At 34.9% G+C, this 21934-nt stretch overlaps 1 protein-coding gene across 3 annotated transcripts in view; it reads right to left on the bottom strand.

Moving 5' to 3' along the window:
- Positions 1 to 21934, bottom strand: part of FBXL17 (F-box and leucine rich repeat protein 17) — a 477514-nt gene that overhangs the window by 147634 nt on the left and 307946 nt on the right. For all 3 annotated transcript variants that reach the window (XM_057737826.1, XM_057737814.1, XM_057737820.1), the window contains exon 7: positions 13803 to 13879. In XM_057737826.1, coding sequence (XP_057593809.1) covers positions 13803 to 13879 — 77 coding nt within the window. The remainder of the gene's footprint in view (positions 1 to 13802; positions 13880 to 21934) is intronic.

Raw genomic sequence — 21934 nt, 5'->3', positions numbered from 1 at the left:
AAAACACTAAATGCATTTGTGAGACAGACTCAAGTCCGCACGAATCGTATATTACAATCACAAGCTGGAAGGGATTCAATCTTGCCTAGCAGGTTGTAGATTTAGATAGATTTGTAATAGTCTGAAAATACACTACACAGCTCCAAAGTCTAATTCTAAAATTTTCAACTGGTTTCCTGCATTTGAAAAAAAGAGGTAAATATTTGTAGAGCCCACTGCATGTAAAACCTGCTTTAAAGAGTCTTGCGATATATCAGGAAACCTTAAGAAATTACAATAGGTATCTAATTTAAATGCTGTATCTTAAAATGACTAATTTAAAAGTATACACTATATAAGCTATTAAAAATAAAAATCATTTTCTTGAGAAAAAGTTAAAAATTCTATTTTTTTTCATAAATCTGAGAGAATAGAACAGATTTCAAATCAACATTCTGTTTAACGAAAAGATGAAGCATGAGCTATGGGAGAAAAGCAGTATAATTATTGAAAGGCTGTTTCCACATAATTTGCCTTTCTGCATAATTTGTGCGAAGGGAGGGGACTCTTTCCTCAGGTTTGTGCTGGTTTGGTGCCCTGTTTGTTCTCGGTGCCCCTAGCTCTAGAGTCAGTGTTTTCCTCCACAGACTGATGAATGCAATGGGCAGATAATATTGACATGTGTAGCACAGGCTTGTGTGCTTTCCCCGAATTTGCTCTAACCCCAAAATACTGTGGAAGTAAAAGCTCATGACAAATTTTAGGGGAATATGCACATGGGGAGTAAAGGACCGGCCTTCGTAATAATATATTTTGTAAGCATGTAAATAATTAATAGTGGTAAAATGGTAAGTACCACAAAGAAAGCCCTGACAACAAAGAAGCCACAAATTATGTGCAAATGTCAGCGTGCCTGCTAAGCTCATCTCTCTCTGCCACTCAAGAAAATATTATCAGAATCCAAGTGAGTGAAAAGAAGAAATCATTGAATTCGTTGTAATTTATAACTTTTTAGAAAGAAAATCCTTTGCAAACCTTGATTGCAAGGTGTGTTGTAATTGCAAAGTTGAAAACGAATGCCTTAGAGGATTTCACCCAATTTCTTATGTAAACCAGAGCAGAAGGTATGATTCTCATAAAAAGCCAAGTACATTTGCCTCAACATAAAATAGGACTGATTGAATTTCAAACTCTTCATTTATTTTGTAGAGCTGAAATGTTAAGTTCTTTATTGCTGTTCAAAATTGGCTTGAATCTTATTTATTATGATATATATTCATATATATGCTATTATATATGTGTTATTATCAATACATATATATAACAGTAGTCCCTCCTTATCTGCAGGGGATACGTTCCAAGACCCCCAGAGGATGCCTGAAACCTTGGATAGTACGGAACCTTATATATACTATGTTTTTTCCTATACACACGTGGCTATGATAAAGTTTACTTTATAAATAAGGCGCAGTAACAGAGTATCCAAATTGCCATCATCACTACTCTTGCAACTTTGGGGCCATTATTAAGTAAAATAAGAGTTACTTGAACACAAGCACTGTTATACTCCAATAATCAATCTGAGAACTGAAAGGGCTACTAAGTGACTAATGGGTGGGTAGAGTAAGCAGCCTGGACACACTGAGCAAAGGGATAATTCACCTCCCAGGTGGATGGAGTGGGATGGTGTGAGATTTCATCATGCTACTCAGAAAGGCACACAATTTAAAACAAACTGTTTATTTCTGGAATTTTCCACTTAATATTTTTGGACTGCAGTTGACTGTGAGCAACTAAAATCATGAATAAGGGAGATTACTGTATTCTTGTTCATTTAAAAGAAGTTTTTGGTTACTATAGGATATAAATGATTTAAAATTTCAAACATATTCTCCTCAAGCATGTTCAGAAAGTGTCATTCTAGATGGTCTTGTCTCGGTCATGAGCTACTTCCTACATGACTGTCTCATCCTCAGTACCCCAGAGAAGCATCTCTGGGCTTCAAATCTCCAAATCTGACTTTCCAAGGCTGACTTTGGAAAGATTCTCAGAGGGCAGGAAAGGGGCTGGATCCTTTGAGGGCATTATTGTGATTTCAAATCTAAAAGAACAGAAGAATCCTTTATGAGAGGAAATGAAATATCTTCAAAAGCAAACTGCTTTCTTGGAGAAGCTCCTAGAGCCATATGTGAGGAAGGAGAGAGTAGACAGAAAAAAAAATGGGAAATTTAACCTAAGAAAGAGAGATGATTAAAAATATAAGTATCATCAAACAGTACTTAGTTTGTTTTCTACATATTTTTTTTCTGCTTCTAAGAATTATTTACCATTTAAAAGTATTTTGGCAAGCAAAATTTATGTTATATCAGTATGAAGGTAGTTCATTCTAAAAAGCCATATATACATAAAATAGAAAAGCACAACTTCCTGAAGACAGAACTTTTAGTTTACTCATTTCTAATTTTTAAAATCTCCTTTTCTCTGCCCACACTCAGTCATTCTCAATAGAAAAGTGCCATAACTCCCTGAAGACAGAACTTCTTTTGTTTACTCCTTATTTCTAATTTTTAAAATCTCCCCTTCTCTGCCTACACTCACTCATCCTCAATGAAAGACAAGTTGCTTTCAGGCATTCGGCACGCTCTGCATACCGAGGCACTCAGGCTGGATCAGCCACGTCAACCTCAACACAATCGTTGGAAAAGTTGAAAAGTTCAAACTATTTATTTAATGTCATGCAGATAAACCTGAGGAAAGGAGCACATTTGACAGATAAATTCTAATTGACTCAGTCTTAAAAAGCCAAGGGAATGTTTTAGGATAAGGGTTAAAATGAATAGTTTAATATTTAAGTAAGTTTGAATTAATTAGGAAATTAAATTAACCAAACTACATTTTTGCCTCAAGAGAAAGTTCCATTTAATATCTATCCTAAAGTGAAATCATAAAGAGAATCTGTTCAATTCTCTTACTCCCAAAGATATGAAAGGGAAGGAATATTAACTCCTATTTCATAGATAGTAAGATCAACATACGAGATTTGATGAGCTTGAGAAGGTTGGCACCTTCCATCCCAAGAACAGTTTCCATTTTGTACCAAGGAAATCCACCAGTTTTCTACTCTTAAGCACGTCATTGACTGACAGATCCAGTTCTTATCTATACTTTGAAGGAGATGAACTAAAGCAGTGTTTTTTAAACTGCTAGTCATTCTAGTAAGTGATGAAATCACTTTCGTGAAAATCCAACAGGCACTTTAAATGCAAAATATATTTTTCACTGTAGAACTAGGAAGTTTAAAAGCCCTGAATGAGATTATGTAACACCATACAGTTTGAACACTTTTCTACTTATTTCCAAATGGGTTCAAGAGGGCATATTTTAGCACTTACTTAAAACAAATGCAGAACATCTGAGACAAACAAAATCAGAAGGAAATTCCCAGAAAATTGATGGGGTAGCTAAAATGTGAAATTTCTTCTCCTTCCCAAATTCCACCCCTAATTTCTCCAAAACTAGAACATGTGGGTAGAATTAAGAGCGTGCTGGATACAGGCATCCCTGGGAGCTACTGCAGGTTCAGTTTCAGACCACCACAATAAGGTGAGTATTGCAATAAAGTGACTCACATGAACTTTTTGGTTTTGCAATGCATATAAAAGTTATGTTTATACTATATTGTAGTCTATTATGTGTGTAATAGCATTATGTATTAAAAAAACCAATGTATATAACTTAATTCAAATATACTTTATTGCTAAAAAATGCTAACCATCATCTGAGCCTTCAGCGAGTCACAGTAGTAACATCAAAGATTACTTATCACAATAAGAAATCACAATAAGAAATATAGTAATAAAGGGAGAGTTTGAAACATTTTGAGAATTATCAAAATGTGACACAGAGACACAAAATGAGCAAATGCTGTTGGAAAAATGGCACCAGTAGACTTGTTCAACATAGGGTTGCCACAAACCTCCAACTGGCAAAAATCACAATATCGACAGTGCTATTGCAAAGCAAAATAAAATCAGGTATGCCTGTATAAGGAACTAGAAGTTTCTAGCGTGTTGAGAATCCCTAAATGAGGATTCTCTAAAACCCAGGGGCTAATGTTGCTAAGCTGTAATGGAAAGGTTGGACTTGTGATGAGATCTAAAGTAGATTTTAAGCTGGAGGAATAAAAGGCAGAAAATACAGTGATATAAGATTCAGAGAGCAGCGCAGACTTAGAAGATACATTTTTTTTTAAAAGTCTGATTCATTCAAAGACTCAAAGTTCTTTAGAAAAACGGTTGATGCCATGTCTCCAGCATGAAATGCACAAGGTGAGCCTGGCATATCTTGACATAATCAGTCTAGGCCAAATGGCAGGGCTTCCTTGGTGGTCCAGGGGTAAAGAATCCGTCCTGCAATGCAGGAGACGTGGGTTCAATCCCTGGCTAGGGAACTAAGATTCCACATTCTGAGGGGCAACTAAGCCCGTGCCACAACTACTAAGCCCTCGTGCCTCAATTAGAGAGTCTGTGTGCTACAAACTACAGAGTCTACATGCTCCAGAGCCTGCGCGCCACAACTAGAGAAGAGAAAATCCACACGCCACAACTAGAGAGAAGCCCATGCGCCACAACGAAAGATCCCACATACCACAACTAAGACCCGATGTGGCCAAAAATAAAAATTAATTAATTAATTAATTAAAAACAAAAAACAAATGGATATGGGAACCAATCTGAAGAAGCGTCTATCACCAAAAGATAGGACAATTTGAGTATCAAGTAAAAATAACTACAATGGATTGTTGAGTTTATAATAATACTTGAACTAAAGCAACAACGCTTCCTCATTGGCCACCTTTGGAGAATAATGGAAACCAAATTAGTTTTTTGAAAACTGGTAAATAAAGAGAAAGAATCATGTAGTATTCCTTCCTTTTGTATACAAATTGAACTCAAGTAAACCAAGAAGTCAAAAAGGAAAGTTACTCAATATAAGAAAATCCTGCTTATAAATGAAAAGAGAAAGAACTGTTAAGGCTTAATCCTACCAGTGTTAGTGGATATAATAATGTGAGACTGATTAGTGAAAGACATACAGTAAAATCAATTAGTTTAATGTTTAATTTATATTTTGCTATGAGTGTTACTATCATATCCTAATGGGAAACTTGGCAGACATTTGTTTTGTTTTTCCGTGATTTTTTTTTTTCAAAATACATTAGATGCCGAGTGTCTTAAGTAGGCTAATTAACCAGTAAATAGTGAAGGAGATTTAGTCAAACACACAGCTGGGGAGGGCAAAATTATCTTAAATTATCTTAAAGAGAAGGTTAAACCCTAAGAAAGCACATGTAGAAATGATTTCCTGCTTTAGAAGGAAGAGATGCAGCCCTTGGGTTTTTAACCCCTTTCTGTTCCCCCTTCTCATGATATCTCAGAAAATGAGGAACAGTGATGCAAAAGAGCATAAAGGAGGCAGAGCAAAGCCACACTCTCCTAAAGGAAGAAAAGTAAGGGGCACCTGACGAGATGACGATTCTGAGGCCCCTGGAACTTCTGAGCTGAGGTTAAGGCAGAACTTAAAGAAGGGAACAATTGCTTATATTTTTGATAATGGTACAACTGTATATCTCTAGAAATATTTGTACTTTAAAAAACTGCTATGAAATCATGTCATTTAGTATGAGCTAAAATTGCTTTTAAAGGATCATTTAAATGAAGTAATCATTTCTATATAAAAAGCCGTGAAATTTAAGTTATGTGCACACAATTCAGTAAACAATTTGGAGTGAGAAGATTATAGTTCCAGTTTTGCTAATTAATTAAAACCTGTCTGGGCTCAATTTTCTCATCTATTAAAAAAGAGTAGTAATATTTCTGTTTCCTTTATAAGTTTTTGGTAATAGTTTAGAGAGTGCAAGAAAAAATTTTAACACTTGAAGAATTATATACAGTTTTGAAATTATTAAGAAAACATTTGTTGAACACACGAACACACAGTGAATATCAATGAGAGTCTCTACCTTCCGGCTTGGGAATGTTTAATCATAGAATGTAATTGATATTTGGTGTCAGCACAACAAAGTAATAGTGAATACGCACATTAAACCTATTAAGTTCTATAACTATATAATTTGATCTCATGGGGTAGCTGCTTTGCAACATTTTTTTTTATACACAGATGGACATATATGGTACCATGGGATTGAGCTACATTGTTTAAACTTTGACAATGGGGAAAATACAACAAAGCTTTCTAGTAATAAACACTCCTAAGCACATCACTGACCTCTGAGTGGTTATCCAAGAGACTGATTTGATATTCAATCCATACCATATATTTATTCACAAATTATGTGACTATGAGGCTCTCCTGGCCTCAGTTTCCTCATCTGTAAGCTTGAATACTAACAGTCCATGTCTAAAGTGGGGTGCTAAGGGGATTAAGTGAATAATGCCCACAGAAAACATCCAATAAATGTTAACTATTCTATTATTATTATTATGAAAATTTACATTTGACTTCTTTCCATTGAATTGGGTACTTGATTAGTAGTTAGAACCCAAAGTAGTGTTTCCTTTTATATATGTTAAGTGAAGTTGTTACCATGGGAATGGTGAATAAGACAGGAAAAGTCGAGATGAAAGTTGGAACTTACCCTGAATTTTCAACTAGAATATTTTCATAAGGTTTCTTCAAAATTTGCCCGTGTGTGCACGTAATCACTTTGGATGATTTCTGTTCTTTCTTTAGATTAACCAACGCATACAAACTCATCCATTCAGACACCTGTTCTTGCTCTAAGCCTTTCCTAGGGCTGTACTACCTCAAATGCCCTTCCTTTTCATATCTGTCCTCTCATGCCTGCTCCATCAAAAATCCTTCCCCAAAGACTTCACGCTCTTGTGACCTTGTCCTCCTGAGCCCCTACATCTTGCAGGGCCTATTTTTAAAAAAAAAAATTTGACACCATCACGTTGCTTAATATGTTGGAAAACATTTTCACTGCTATGTCTTCCTTTTCTATGTAAGAGTATACACTTCTCACCCGTCTCTGTATTCTCCACAGTACCCAGACAGCACACATACAGTAAGCATGTGCTGAATGAAACAAAAATGGAACCAGTCCAGTATAAATCCCAGGATTAGAAAGAAATGTAAACATCATGTAGGTATATTCCTTTCCCAGTGCTTCCATCTTTCCACATTCTTTTCAAGAGATTTTCTTGGTTTGAGTAACTCTTGTAATAGAGAGCGCGATACCACTCAAGATCTCTATTTTCAAGAGGTTTTAAACATTAGGCAATTGTTTCTTTCATGGGAGACTAGAAATCTAGTATTATGGCAGTTATCTTGGTGTTTACTGCAGTTATCTTGGCGTTTATTGCAGTCCCCTTTAGATCTACTCATGGCTGATGTAATATGGATAATGACCAACAATGAGGCTGTTTATACTACAGCATAGTTCAAGAACAAATGCTTAGTCTGCGTACTTAAGGGCACCAAGCAATGAGGGTTAAAAATAGGAACTCCAAAAAAATGTGATCCTTTTTATGTGATTTGGGACACATTTTTTTTATCTATAATAGTACTCCATAAGATTAATGTTAAAAAACAATTAAAATTAAAATCAAACACTATTTTAGAAATGCTAAAAGTAATTAAGAAGAGGAAAGTGCGAAAGTTAATATTTCAGTTAATAATTCAGATATATACAGATATATATATAGTGGAAATTTAGTATTTGGCTATAAAAATTAAGAAATTAATTTCGAGCAACAACATTAATGTATTTGGAGGTGTAAGAAAGCTCAGGGGCAAGCATAGAAATTGGTCCATTTATCTTTTAAATGTAAGTTAGAAGATTTCTTAATTAAAAAAAAAACTCATATGAAGCTATAGTTGGCCTTTGAATCGCTTATGGGACTTTTCTTAAAAGAAATGTCTTAAGTACTTCTCAATACATTTGAGATGTACAGTCTACTATGAAAAGTCTATTGTGATAAGCATTGTTATTGTTCAGTCTTTTATTTCAGAGTTATATAGCTACAGTCTTAGGATGACCTAAGAAATAGGGGAGAAAGTCAGCAATTTCTTTGCTGTTGAGCAAAAGAAAAAAAAAATTTAGAAAAAGTTATAATTAAATGCCTAATTTCTGGTGAAAAATCATGACCATTACTGAAAAGAAAGAAAAAAGAGAAAATAACACTTGCTAAGTACAACAATAGACATATAAATCCAATAGTGAAGAATTCCAGGAATGAAAGAATTAGAAGTGGAGAGAAATAACTTTTAAGATGGACATACAAACAAGGGGGACTTGCATCAACAGAAGATTTAGCAATTTAGTACTATTTTGTTAGAAACAATAGACGCTATCTATATTTAAATGGTAGAACGGAGAGAAGTGTGAATAATCAACAGTAAACAATAAGGCATTCTTTTTGACTTGCAAATTTATTTTCTAAATTTCTTCTCTGTCACTTTACAACTATTAGAGTTATTCCTGCTGACAAAAGGAGTTGAATCTTACCCAGCAATCTTGGAGCAGTTTGAAATAAATATAATTTGAAAGTGAAACAAAACATAAAAGAAAAAAACCAAGAATTTAATTTTAATAGAACATCATTGTATGTAATGCAAACCTAATAATATGAAAAACAGGATGGTATAAGAAAGGGCAAAATTATTTTTGGTATAAGATTTTTTTCTTGAATAATATATCAGTGTTGGTTTGGCAAGAAAAGAAAAATGAAGCACTCCTGATACTAGTGTAACCCAGAATGCTTGTTGGGGTCTTTTTCTGTTTTTTCAGCGTGCTTATTTTGATAATGTGTCCTGGATCCCAATTTGGGTTAACTAATAGCTAAAGAGGTCTGGTATTCCAAGAATAGGTGGTGAACGTACAACCTATTAATCTTTCAATAGCGTTAGAAGGTCAACAAGGCTGGGGTGAGGCATGGGTTAGACTAAAGCAAAGATTAATGGCAGTCGGCACTCCCTGCCATTCTGCTTGTCTGGAAGATAAGATGCATTACGTTTGTGTTTTTCTTTTTTTTCTCCCTCTTTTTTTAATAAGCAGGCCAGCTCTGTCCTCTGGATCCCAACAGGATGAAAGCTCTAGGAATGCAGAAACTACATGTCCTGCCTCTAGCACAGAGCCCAGCACAGAGTAGGTACTGAATTAATATCTGTTGACAGAATGAATATATATCATGTCTGTCGTGTGGCAGGCCAACGAAAATGACATCTCACATGATAACCACTAGAACACTGACCTCCTCGTCTTGGAAGACCTTTTGCCCAGAGAAACTCAAGCGCTTTTGTGGCAAGCTTGGGGTTAGGTTTAAAAGTCCTAGGTTAGGCAGAAGAGCACCTGCAAGCAGAGTAAGGGGTAGCCAAAGACTGTCCTGGGAGAGCAGCCCCCGGGCCTGCGGGAGTGACGGGAGAATGTGCAGCAGCCCACAGTGAGCCTGTGGGTTGTCAGTGACCTTGCAGGCCCCAGACATCGATATCCGTAGTTGAGTGTTTACAGTCCTCTTTAATTAAAAGGTTATTTGACAACTTGAGATGCTAAGCAAAAAGATATCCTCTAGAGTGTATTTCAAGGGCCCTCAGGAGCACTAAAGTCAAAGGAAATGTGATAACAACCCAGAAAGAAACCTGGGTCCTTTTTTACTACTGCTCCCTGACACAGGGTCACGCCGGTAACCTTCACTATGCAGACACTAATGGAGATAAGGGCTTTATTCATCCATCCCATTTATTACACCACTTGTTCTATGCCTTGCAGCCTGAGTAAGACTGGCTCTGATCTTTGTAGGCTTGAATGATACAAGTTGATTTCTCCTCCTTGTTTTCCCTTTAATCCTAAGGATACACGTTTCTGAAGGAGGAGAATTTTCAACAGAAAAGTGTTTGAAGGTGAGCAGAGAGATAGGTTGGAAATTATTAGTTGACAAATTATCGTAAGAACAAAGAAAAGCATAAGGGGAACAAAGGAAAGCATAAGGGGAGCCAAGAGAAAATTTTCCAAACAAAAATGAAGATAACATAAAGAAGAGGGAGGGAAGAAACCTAAGACAGGGAGACAAATAAAAGATTCTAAACTTTTTGCTGCATTTTTCTTTTTATTACCTACTAATAAGAATCTGATTTAGATAGCTTAGGTGTGGAAGTCAACTAGGCACATACAGGTCAAACTTCTAAATAATGATTCCCACAAACAGAAAACCACACTTGGAGGAGGAGGAGGAGGGCTGATTCTTCTTCAGAAAAGGAGATGATTCTATCATTACAACAACTGCCAATTAGTGAGTATCCACTATGCCACCAGGCACAACACAGATGTTTTATATTCATTTTCGCTACCTTTTATGGTGTGTATTATCATGTGCTTAACAGATGACAAGACTAAGAGGTTAAGTAACTTGCTCAAGGTCACGAAGAAAAGAAAAGGCAAATTCTAACCTACTTCTCTGACTCCTTAGTTTGAGTCTTTTTCCCACAATATGGCCCATGACATTCATTTGTTTAGTGACAGAAGAGTGACAATATTAGATTTCTCTTTAGGGAACAATTTCCCAACACTATGCTTTCCCTTTAGCTGTGCCTGAATTATTGATTTGTTTATAATTGTTATCCTTTACCATAAAGATTTATGTTCAATCTGGGGACTAAGAAGCCTATTAGAATGATAGTTTTCTTCATGACAACTATATCATATATCAATTAAAATGACTATAACATCCCAACAGCCTGGCCAGGTGTTGCTAAGTACCATAATACTACATTCAACACCTGTGAGAATCTTGACAAAAATTACAAATGATAAGCCAGGCGAGCTGTTGTTTCTGAATCAATGCATCCTGCAAAAAAACTTCAAAAACCTCAGAATACTGTACTGAAAGCATGTACAAACACAGCGCCAAAGAAAAAGGAAGTAAGGAGACTAACTGGAATATGAGCAAAGCAATAGGAAGCAGAATTAGGGAGTAGTCTCTTGAAGGATGAAATTCCCGTTACCAGGTATACATCAAATCTTAAAATTTCTAAGTAGCCTCAATCAAGAAGTCTCACAGAATATGTCTCCCATTATCCAGTTAAAGAAGGAAAAATGCATCTGCTTTTCCTTCTTAAAATTTCTAATTAACAGAGCAAGGGATCACAGCCTCCCCCAGTAGAGCAGTTACCTCCAATAACCTGCTGTTTCTCTGGTTACAATGAGTAATCTTTTTTGCTGTCTTTTTGACAAAAATTGTTCATGTGTTACTGGCGTGGCACAAGGGGGAAAAAGATGTGCTGAGTGTTTAGTAATTTCTTTTAATTTTATAATCAAGTAGCAATTATAGTAAAATCTCATAAACTATTGACCTTTCCCCCTCATCCTCAACTGTGCCCCAACATTTTGAAAAACAGAACCAACAGACGCACAGAGACTTTTGCCACAAATCCTTTTAATACCTAAAACCTCGGGGAAGAAAGAAGAGAGATGGGGTTGGGCAGAGAGCTTGAAAGCTGGAGGGACTAGGGTATGAAAAAAACTGTGATAGATTTCTCATCTCTGTGGAGGGAGGAAGTCCTCAAAATTTTCACTTCTAGTTCCTCTCAACTAGACTAGATCTCAACTTTGGCTGACACCGACATCACTTAGGCAGTTTTTATTGCCTGGGCCCCACTGCTTAGAAATTCTTTCTTTCTTTCTTTCTTTTTTTTTTAAGAAATTCTGATTTAATTAGTCTTGTGTAAGGTTCAGGTGTCAAAACGCTTTACAAATTCCCCAGGTGATCCTAAGGTGCAGAGAGGGTTGAGAACGGCTCACCTAAATAATTCAGAGATACGAATAAATGCAAGCCACATGGGCAACGTTCTATCATAGTTTTCACCTCATCAGGAGAAAGAAAATCCTGAAATCCAAATACACCAGAACATGAGAATATCACTAAACAATAGCAATAAACAATAACAATAAACAATAGCAACAGTAACAACAACAAAAACCTCTCCCAAGACCTTCCTTCCAAGGAAAGTAGGAAGGCAGAGGAATTTTGTGTGATTCTTTTCTCTGTCCCTCTCCCGTAAGAAAGCAATTTTTCTTAGCAATATACACTGTGCTAATCATTAGACTAGGTACCAGGTAACACAGGAACATGAAGTCAATTTACAAATGAGGAAACAGCCTCAGAGATGTGAAGGAATTTCCCCTAAGGCCAAAGAACAAAGACAGAACTTGATTTCAGATCTGTCCCAAGTCCAAAGCTTTTTCTCTTTTCCATATCTTCTGGAACATTTTTTTGCACTGGCTAACTTAACTGGTACTGGAACAGAGTGCAATTTTAGCAACATTTTCCATTGCAAGACCTTGAAGCATTCATTCTAAGGAACTTAATCCATAGCTTTCCTGACAATTAGCAATCTGACATTGACTGCAAACAGGTCAAAAGGAGAAATACAAAGTAACGTTGGAGGGGCAGGTAGGGGACTATTGCTAAAGGATCTTGAATGCCAAGTAAAGAGTCTGAAAGAATGAATGTACCAGTTACTGAACAAATCTACAGGTATTGAGGATACGCCCTGTGCTGGGCAGAGAGAACACTCTAAGGCTTAGACAATCGGGAGATATTGAAGGTTATAGAGTTACTGTATCTAAGTAGCAATCCAATATGCCAAACCAGAAAACAAACTATAAGGAAAAAGAAAACATATCAAACCGCTTCTTTTTCATGGTATAATTAGGAAAAAGACAACAACCCAAAAACATTATGGATAAATCCATGTAAAACATTTACCATTCTCAAAAAATAAACCTGGACAAGAAATTAGAGTTATTTTTTAGCCAAATCCTTTATGTTATTTTATGTTTTGTTATAGCTTTCATAGAGTTTTTCCAAAGGATGAATTTAGTAGCTGATAAAATACAACTCTCCCACCCAGAGCAGATGGTCAGTATGACACCCTAGGATTGGAGTCAGTTATCAGCAATATGTTGGAGTTAACAATAAAAACTTAATGGATTATTCGTTTCCCTCAAGGTAGAAAGCATATTCTCCAATTTAAAGGAACAAATTTAAAAATCAGAAAAGAGAAATGGAAACCATTTTAGTCTCCCACCAAGCCAAATATCTAGTTAAAACTCTGTATTTAGATTAAGTATGCAAATTAATAGGAAAAAATATATAAAGCTGAACAAAAAAGGAAAGGCTAGGTTATTTTTCTTTATTACTCCAACAGGATGATTTCACACTTCTCATATTTTTATAAAACAACTTGCTTTTTTCCATTTTAAAGAGATATTTAAAATTAAGATAATTTAAGCTCTTACAAACAAATGTATACCCTTTACTTCCTATGGATCCGAACTTCCTGTTGGAAGTTTCTAGCGTTTTAAAGAATTTAAGGCATTAAGAAGATTGGCATTTGGAATGTCAGCAAGAATGCATTTGACATGACATTAATTAAACAAATCAACTCAGTGTAATAATTTGTTTAGTTATATTTATTACACTAAATATTTAATTATCCTAATATTTATTTTCATTGTATAGCAATTTTAGCCATACTTTTTAATCCTATGTGAGTGTGTGTATGCGTGCGCGCACATGCACGTATGTGAGTATGAGTGCATGTGGTGAGAAACTGATATACATGGTCATTTTACTCTGGTTCTGGTTTCATGATTTCTTGATGAGGGGGGTGTGATCAGTTAGTGCAAATAAAGATAAATCTCATAGTCTCTATGTGATAGTAGCTTTTGATTTTTTTAAAAAAACTTTCAAAGATCTTTTTATTCTTGAAAACGATTAGGACAATAACTCATTACATACCATAATCTGTGATTTTACAGGACACCAAATACAGCTCTTTCAGGTTTTGTCCTTCCTTTGCGATGACCTCCACACACCTGAAACACACACAAAATGTGGTGTTACACTAATGCGTTTCAAGTTAAATTAGCAAGAGTTTGGCCATGACTATAACAGGAAGAGGTCAGCATTTGATGAGTGCCACAGCTCTCTTCTTTCAACAAAACTCTTTCAAGGTGTTTCAGGAAAAGATATTATATTCCCTGCTTTAAACTCAAGTGCTCTAATACCTAAATGACTTTAATTAAATACATTTACGACTAGTGTATCTTTTAAAACCAAAATGATGAAAAAAGAGATATTCCTATAAGAGTAGTGTTACATTTGGTAACAAAAGATTAGTAAACATGCTATATAATAAACATATATCATTTACATGAAAAAATAACGTAATGAAACTGTAGAATATAAATGGATGGTCATTATAAGTGATTGGTTATATTGCTTATGGATCAATTATTAACGATGGAGTTTTGATAACACCGAAATATACATTTTGTGAAATTTTACTCAACATAAAAATGTTTTAAGTGTAATGTAACACTGATTGAAGATGAAAGAAAAATACATGTAAGAACTTTAAAACCTTTTATTTTAAAATGTTTTATTTTTAATACTTTAAATGAATTGTATACATATAGGCCATTTTAATAATATAGATATGTAAGATTTAAAGTCTTTTCTGGTTTCATTTAAGTTAAAAGGTTTTTGAATGGTGTACTCTGCTTTAATGGCCGTAGTGAAACATGCGGTACAGAACTGAATGAACTTTAAAAACAATGATTAACCGCGCTAGCCATTTGGCGGCTCAGTCCCCTGTAATATTAGAAAAACCTGTACCGTCAAACTGACACATAGGCATGAGTCTTTCAATGCAGCCCCCTTTTTAATCTTTATAAATAACAGTTAAGTAAAAGGGTAAAAGCAAAAAGAATCATTAACCTTTTCTAGGAAGTAAGGATCAAGTAATTTGATACCTATGTGTATAATCCATCAAAAAATTACTGAGTATCCATCTCTGTCTTTCAGATATTTTATTTGCTGCCCGGCTTATTTGTAGGTATCTTCATAAAATGTCAGGAAATTTTATACAATTTTGCCTCACGTAATTCATTACTGAAGGTTAAATTAGTTATAGAGAAGACATATTTTTCTTTTAAAAATATTTTTATAGAATATTGTTTTAATGGAATGATAAACATTTCTAAGTTTCTCAGAATAACTGAATAAACATATTTTTGGCTATTTTTAAAAAAAGATTTATGATAAAAATGGGTAAGCTCTTCCATGGTTACAACAGAAAACTTAAAACAGTAACAATATAATTATGATTGATACAGCTTATTATGAAAGGAAATTTTTAAACCTAATTTCACGTCATTTCGCTTTAATGTAATATTTAAATAAAGTCATAGAAAAAGGAAAAATAAAAGCAGAAATCAAACATTACAGGGAACAATCATGTTTTACATATGATTTTAAAAACTAATTTTCATATACTAAGGACAAAAATAAAGGCCCTAGATGAGTATAATATCGTAAGTAGTTAATAAAAAGTCTACTTTCTGCCATATGAAATATACAAGGGTGAGTCAAAAATTATCCACACTCTGGCTGTAGAATTTATAGAAGTTTTAATATAACTGAAGTGCAGATAATTTTTGACTCACCCTCATACATAGCTCTCTGTCCTCCTCCATCACCTACCAAAAAAGTTAGCAGATCCAACATTTTATATGACCACCACAAAATGAAATGTTAGTGCAGAAATAACATTCATACCATTTATTTTGTTCTCATGGTCTTGTCAAATAGTTCAAAACCCCTGATATTATATGATTATGGAAGAACTCTAAACAAATACAATATTCTATTTGTTTTCCTGCCACTTGATTCTATATTAGACATCCTACAAGCACATGTGAACATTAAAGACACACAGAGCAGACTACAGACAGCAAATAACACAAATTGATTTCACTCTACAAGCCAGATCAAATGCTATTTCATAGGCAACAAGAACCGGTATTCACATAAAATAAGATAATCAATCACTGGATAAAAACTGTCTTAAAACTGATGAAAGGCCATGAGCATCAGGTTTCCTCCCTATATGACAGAGAAAAGTTATTATGAATAGATATCACAAATATATTTAGCGTACTCAAGAGGCAATAGCCAAGAGAAAACACGTGATTAAGAAATAAACAGTACATATCTTTTAGAGAAAAAAAAAGAGAAATATAAGAGAAAAAGCATTTTGCTTTTACAAAGGATCACCTAGGAGTTTTGCTCTGTTTTTAAAAGTTCAGTTGCATAAGGTTTTCCAAATACTTTTAATCACCCTGTAATCACAGCCAGTGTGCTCAAGTTATGCACAACATAAAACTATTCCTCAAATAGGAATTCATGGAGGAAAAAAAAAGTACTCCTTGGAAGATTTTTAGTAAAATGTATTTTTTTTTAACTTAAATATCACATATTTCACGGATGTGATATTTGAGAAGTTCCAAGTTCTGTGAACCTGGACTGAAACTCAATATCATATTAACACACAAACCCGAGTGGTTCAAATAAACAGGTAAAACTGCTATTTTTTTAAGAGTTGAAAATGGAAGTGGTTTATATTATCCTGTTACTGCAACCTGGTTGAAACAGAACCCCACATCAGGTCCCTGGCTGGTGTCTGAAGCCCTGTGATTTAGTCTAGGCGTAGTTTACCAGGCAGCCTGTAGTGACAGCAAGTCATGTTGGGAGACCACAGCTGGTGGCTGTCCTTTCCTTTGAAACTTTTGGCATCCATTCTAGACTAAGTGTACAGGAAGCACCCTAACACAACACAAGTCTGTCAACCACATTTTCTCTAAATAATTCTACTCTATTTTAAGAGTCTTGGCTCTAGTCATGACTTTTAGTGTATTAACATCAGAGCATTTCCCAGTTCACTGTATAGACTGTATGCAGGCAACAAACAAGGCGATAGAGCTTAGAGCCAAAGACCACATTTAAAACCTTTGCTTCTCCATCCCCTCTCCTATTCATAGATATCAAATAGGAGAATATTCATTAATCTCAGTGATAGATTATAGTTTTGTCCCTAGAATTAAAAAATTTCCCATTAATCCCCCTACCCCTATCCCCACCATCCCTGAGGATAAATCTCAGAATACCAAATGATCAACATTCTCCACGGGTTCAGTACACTCAAAGATTTCCTATTTCATGCATGACAACTTAAGGAATTGTAAACCTTGGGAAAAGAACAATATCCTTAGGGAAAGTAATAATCTATATTCTTAAGAACAAATTCATAATATAGGAATATGGCATAGTGGAAAAATGCAGGGGAATATCAAATATTGTTAAAGTAGCCCGTGAACATCAAACACAAGCCTACTAAACCATCCTCCCAAGTTCTAAGAAACAAGAGTAAATAATCAGAAGACACACATTCTGTTCTCACCTGCACAAAACCACAGAACAACCCCTATCTTTCTTCAGAGTCCCACAGCATTGTTCTTTATAAAAATGAAGGCCTATATGAAAAATTTCTCCAAATCAAATGTCCTAGGTTCATTTAAATATATTTTAGTTCATTCTGATTTGCCTCCCCTCAGATTATTTTCTTGCTTTTATGTTTTGGCAGGGTTCTGAAGAGAATAAAAAAATTGCAACCATTGTAAATTCTTGAGTAACAGCTGTTGAGTGCATATATATAAACTCCATTAGAATACAGAAAAGGGCCAGAAAACCTGCTCCAAAGTATCCAAAGCATCCAGAATTATTTTTTACAATAATGTGACTTTATGCTCACTTGCTTTTGATAATGTTCTAAAATGCACCTAAAACCTTTGATGAAATATGAAAAACAACAAAAAGGTTACTTTTGTGAGCAATATAAGACTTTTTTTTAAAAAGAGAAGGCATTACTTAGTTTCAGTGGAGGGAAAAAAATCTGTCTCCTTAGCAGTAGATTCCTAATCACCTGATTTATGTGAAGGGTAAAGGTTAATGAATTAAGCTGTGTAAGCTTCAAAACTATCAAAGGAATTCAAAAGAGCCTTGAATTATGGAAAACAATGGCCCATTCTACATACATACCAAATTTTTATGTTTTTTGTCTCTTACTCAAAAGCTGGAGCATGGCATTAGTGACAATTGAAAAGAACTAATGAGGAAATATGACTACATTGCTTGCAAGAGGAGTGTCCTAGGAGACCTTGTTACTGTTTGTGATGTGCTTCAAATCCAAAAGAAGCTAATTGGAGCTGCCAGACACTGGTTTGCAAATCTCACTTTAAAGGACAGGCTCAATCACCTTAGAGGTGTGAAAAGAAATGTCCCCATTAGAGATGCATTAGTATGTGGCTTGGTGAATTTCTAAATAAACTTTAGGATGTTCTTTCCCTAAGTCACTTTTATATTTGAATAATAAATATATCTTCAAGCAGAAGAAAAAATGCAACAAGACAAAGACAACCCTACAGATTTAAAACAAAAAGTATGAACAGTGCTGTAAAGTAATTGGCAAATAAGTGCAACAGGGAGCTAGGTACTTTAAGGTTGAATAAACATGTAGATCAAACCTTAAAACTCCTGAAATGCAAACACATCATAAAAGTGATCTATTTGGGGGTTTTAGAAATAGAACTTCATTTTCATCATTTCCTGAAACTAGACAAGCCAACAAGCCACCCTGTGTTATATAGACTGTAAGTGGGTAAAAGCAAAAGAGGCTGCAACACACACACGCACGAAAAAGGAATAAAGAGGATTTACAAGATCTAAAGAGAGAAACAAGGCAGCAAACTTGGTCCAATTCTGCGCTACGCAAAGCTCATCCTAACTCATATACGGGTCATTTAAATGATAGCAGAGGTCACCAAAACACAATTTGGCATCTTACAGAAAGAATAATGATATTTGATTGATTTTTCTAAAGCCTCAAATCGAGTTTTACTGAAGAATAATCCAATCCGGGTGCAGCAAGTAAATGGGCATGATTTACAGGTATACCCTGCTTTCAGAATGTGTGCTATATAACAGATTTCTATGCTGAAAAAAGATAAATTTACAGTTAAACATTTACAAGATGAATCAATTCAAGAATTTACTAACAGTACCTTTTCCCTTATACGTGAATATGATTTCATTTATAAACATTCCACTCATAGGTACTTTCTCTAGTAACACAACACCTTAACCTTACGTAGTATGCAATGCTTTTTTTTTTAATCTTTAAATTAAAAAAATGTACATAATGACAAATGAAAGACTATTTTGGGAAAGTGACACATGGCATCAAAGTGGTATGCTGAACACCCTTTGTATTTTATGGTACACCTTCTTGTAAATGTTCTTCTATTCTATTCCTTTAGCAGCATGGTATCAAATATATATTTAAGTCAATTTTTCATGCAAATATCCAAAGATAATCTCATAGAAGAGATGTTCACTGCAAGAGAGATTTTTTTAAAGGGTAGACTTGCAATTAAAACGCTAAAGCATTTGCTCAAAACACATTCTTAATATACCTCAAGGGCAAAGACTAGGAGTGACATGCAAAATGTCACCAGCTCCACCAGTTACAACAATTATCTTGGGACATTCATTAAGTTCTCACTTACCAAATGTTATTCTCTGGAAAGCCAATACCTGATTAGTGAATCCAAGATTAATTTAGGCGTTTGCTACTTAAACAGTGGAAAACTGATGCCCATTTTGTCACACAGAGAGATAGTGAAAGATTACAAAATGAGAAGAGCAGTTTGTTTGTTCATTTTAAATAAGACGCACCACAATAAGTGGCCTGAAATGTTATTGAAACTTAAGTTCTATGGGTTTGCATCTCTGCCAACAGAGGTGTTACACCTTTGAAGGTGGCAGAGCAGATGCTGTCATCTCCTGATTCTTTCTGGACCACCCTTTCCCTGACCGTCTCTAGCATTAGGTAGATTTCCTACCTGGAGAGTAAGTAGGAGTCAGCACTGAAAAAGGAGTAATACAGCAGCAAAATAATATTTCCTACCATATTTAGGGGTGACCATCACAAACCAGCTCTTGTGGGAATATTCTCTTCATTTATATAGCAAAATATGTTTAATGTAATTTGAATGTTTCTTAGAGAGCTTTAAAATGTTTTTCAAATAGAATAAAGCCTGCAATATTTTTTTTAAATGCACATTTTCCTTAAACTACTAAGAAACGAAATGGTTAAAAACGTTTTTCCAAAGCGAGGGGGTAGGGGAGAGGAAACCAAACTAACACATTTGGATAAACTTGGCTCTGGCTTTAATATTTCAGCTTTGTTTATCCAAAAGTCTTGTTCTTAATTTTAGCCATTGTTCCATCCTTTTACTGCAGCTATACTAAACCATTATATAACTTGAACTAACTTTTTCTAAGCATGCCTCCGAATATGCAAGAAGCGGAAAAAAGATTCTAAGCTTTTTCTTCTTTCTTTCTTTCTTTCTTTATTTCAACAAGGTTTTATTAAGTGCAAACTACATGTTAGAAATGTTAAAAGATCTAATCAGAAAGCCACACTGTTATAAAATGATGGACATAATACTTATAACCTTGATAGATCAACTACTATTTATTTTTGCTGCTATGGCTGATATTAATGTTCATACCCAGCAGCAGAAAAAGCATATCACTATCTCTATATCTACTGAAAATCAACTGAAAAGAGTCATATTTCAAGACTGAAGGCAATGCTAGAAAGAAAGGGAAGGGGGAAATTTAAAGGTAAGACTTCCTAACTCAGCAGTTCAGTCATTTTTCAATGGAAAAAAATGTAGTTATTTTGAAACAGGAAATATTAAGAAATCTCCTCCATCCTTAAAGGTTTTTGGGTTCCATCAATTTATAGCCAATATCTCTGGGGGAATCCAGGCATTGCACAATGTTGATACAGTTAAGACTGGTGCTATCTCTATAGTATTCTGGAATATTTTAAGATAGAGGGTAGAAGAGAAGATTTAATTATTCTACATGTAACAAAAATTTACTGTGTGGAAGCAAAAGCCCAGGCCCTTAAAAAAACAGGAATATAAAAACATATAAAACTATGATCCAATTCAGTGAATTATGGTTCATCAGAGGCCATTTCTTTTCTGAAAAAAAGTCAGGCAAAATTCTGGCAAGTTCCAACTCCCACCCCATACTGCAATAATAAATAAGAATTTTAACAGTAAAGCTAGAAATATTTTAAAGAGACTGGTTAGGCTTCCAAACAGCTAACATGAAATTTAGATGGAATATTAAACATACCATGACGATAATCTCTCTGTCCATCTCTAACCCCTTTACACTTACTGCTTTAAGTATTGATGAGAAAGTCTCCATTCAACGGACATCATATATTTTAAGCTCACCTTTAATTTGAAATGGGTGAGACAAAATTATTTTAGTGGACTATAAAAGTATCCTGAAGATGAGATTTCAGGCATCATTCAGGAAAGAGTTAAGTACTTCCTTACCAGAAGACGCCACAAGTCGGCTTTGTAGTGACTAATTGCCTCTTTAACCTCTGTACTCAGGGAGCTGGCCTGTGCTTCAATACCAGTTTTGTGATAGAGCCAAAGACTGATGTTCAACAGAGACCTTCCATGACCTGTGTAGCCAAGGAGTTAACTCAGACAAGATGCTGACAAAAGGTTTCCTTCTCACTTGGGAAGGCACAGAATCTCTTTTTGGATAAGCCAAATTCTCAGAAGACTATAAAACACAGCAGGTAAAGACAATTTATAAAAGTGAAAAGAATGGTTTCACTTTAGCTAACAGTGATTCTGAACATCCCAGTGTACCACTCAAAATTTTGTTTGATAATGGTTTTAGCAATATGAAAAAGCTATATATTTATTTTTAAATGCAATGAAGAGGGCACCTAATTTGATATCTTTGAAAGCTTATAATTAGATAGCTGTGTTAAGACACAAAGAAGGCAGGTCAACATTCTCCATTCCAAATGTTTCCCACATGCATTAGGCATTCATATTCAGGAAGCCTGCACTTTGTCATTAATTTTTAAGCTTAGCAAACTTCTGGCCTGATCGAAAGCCAATAAAAGACTTTTTACTCGTAACTTT

This window comes from Hippopotamus amphibius, chromosome 1 (assembly GCF_030028045.1).
Source record: "Hippopotamus amphibius kiboko isolate mHipAmp2 chromosome 1, mHipAmp2.hap2, whole genome shotgun sequence".
NCBI lineage: Eukaryota > Metazoa > Chordata > Mammalia > Artiodactyla > Hippopotamidae > Hippopotamus > Hippopotamus amphibius.
Note: the sequence above shows the minus strand (reverse complement) of the source record. Positions and strands in the feature narration are given on the sequence as shown.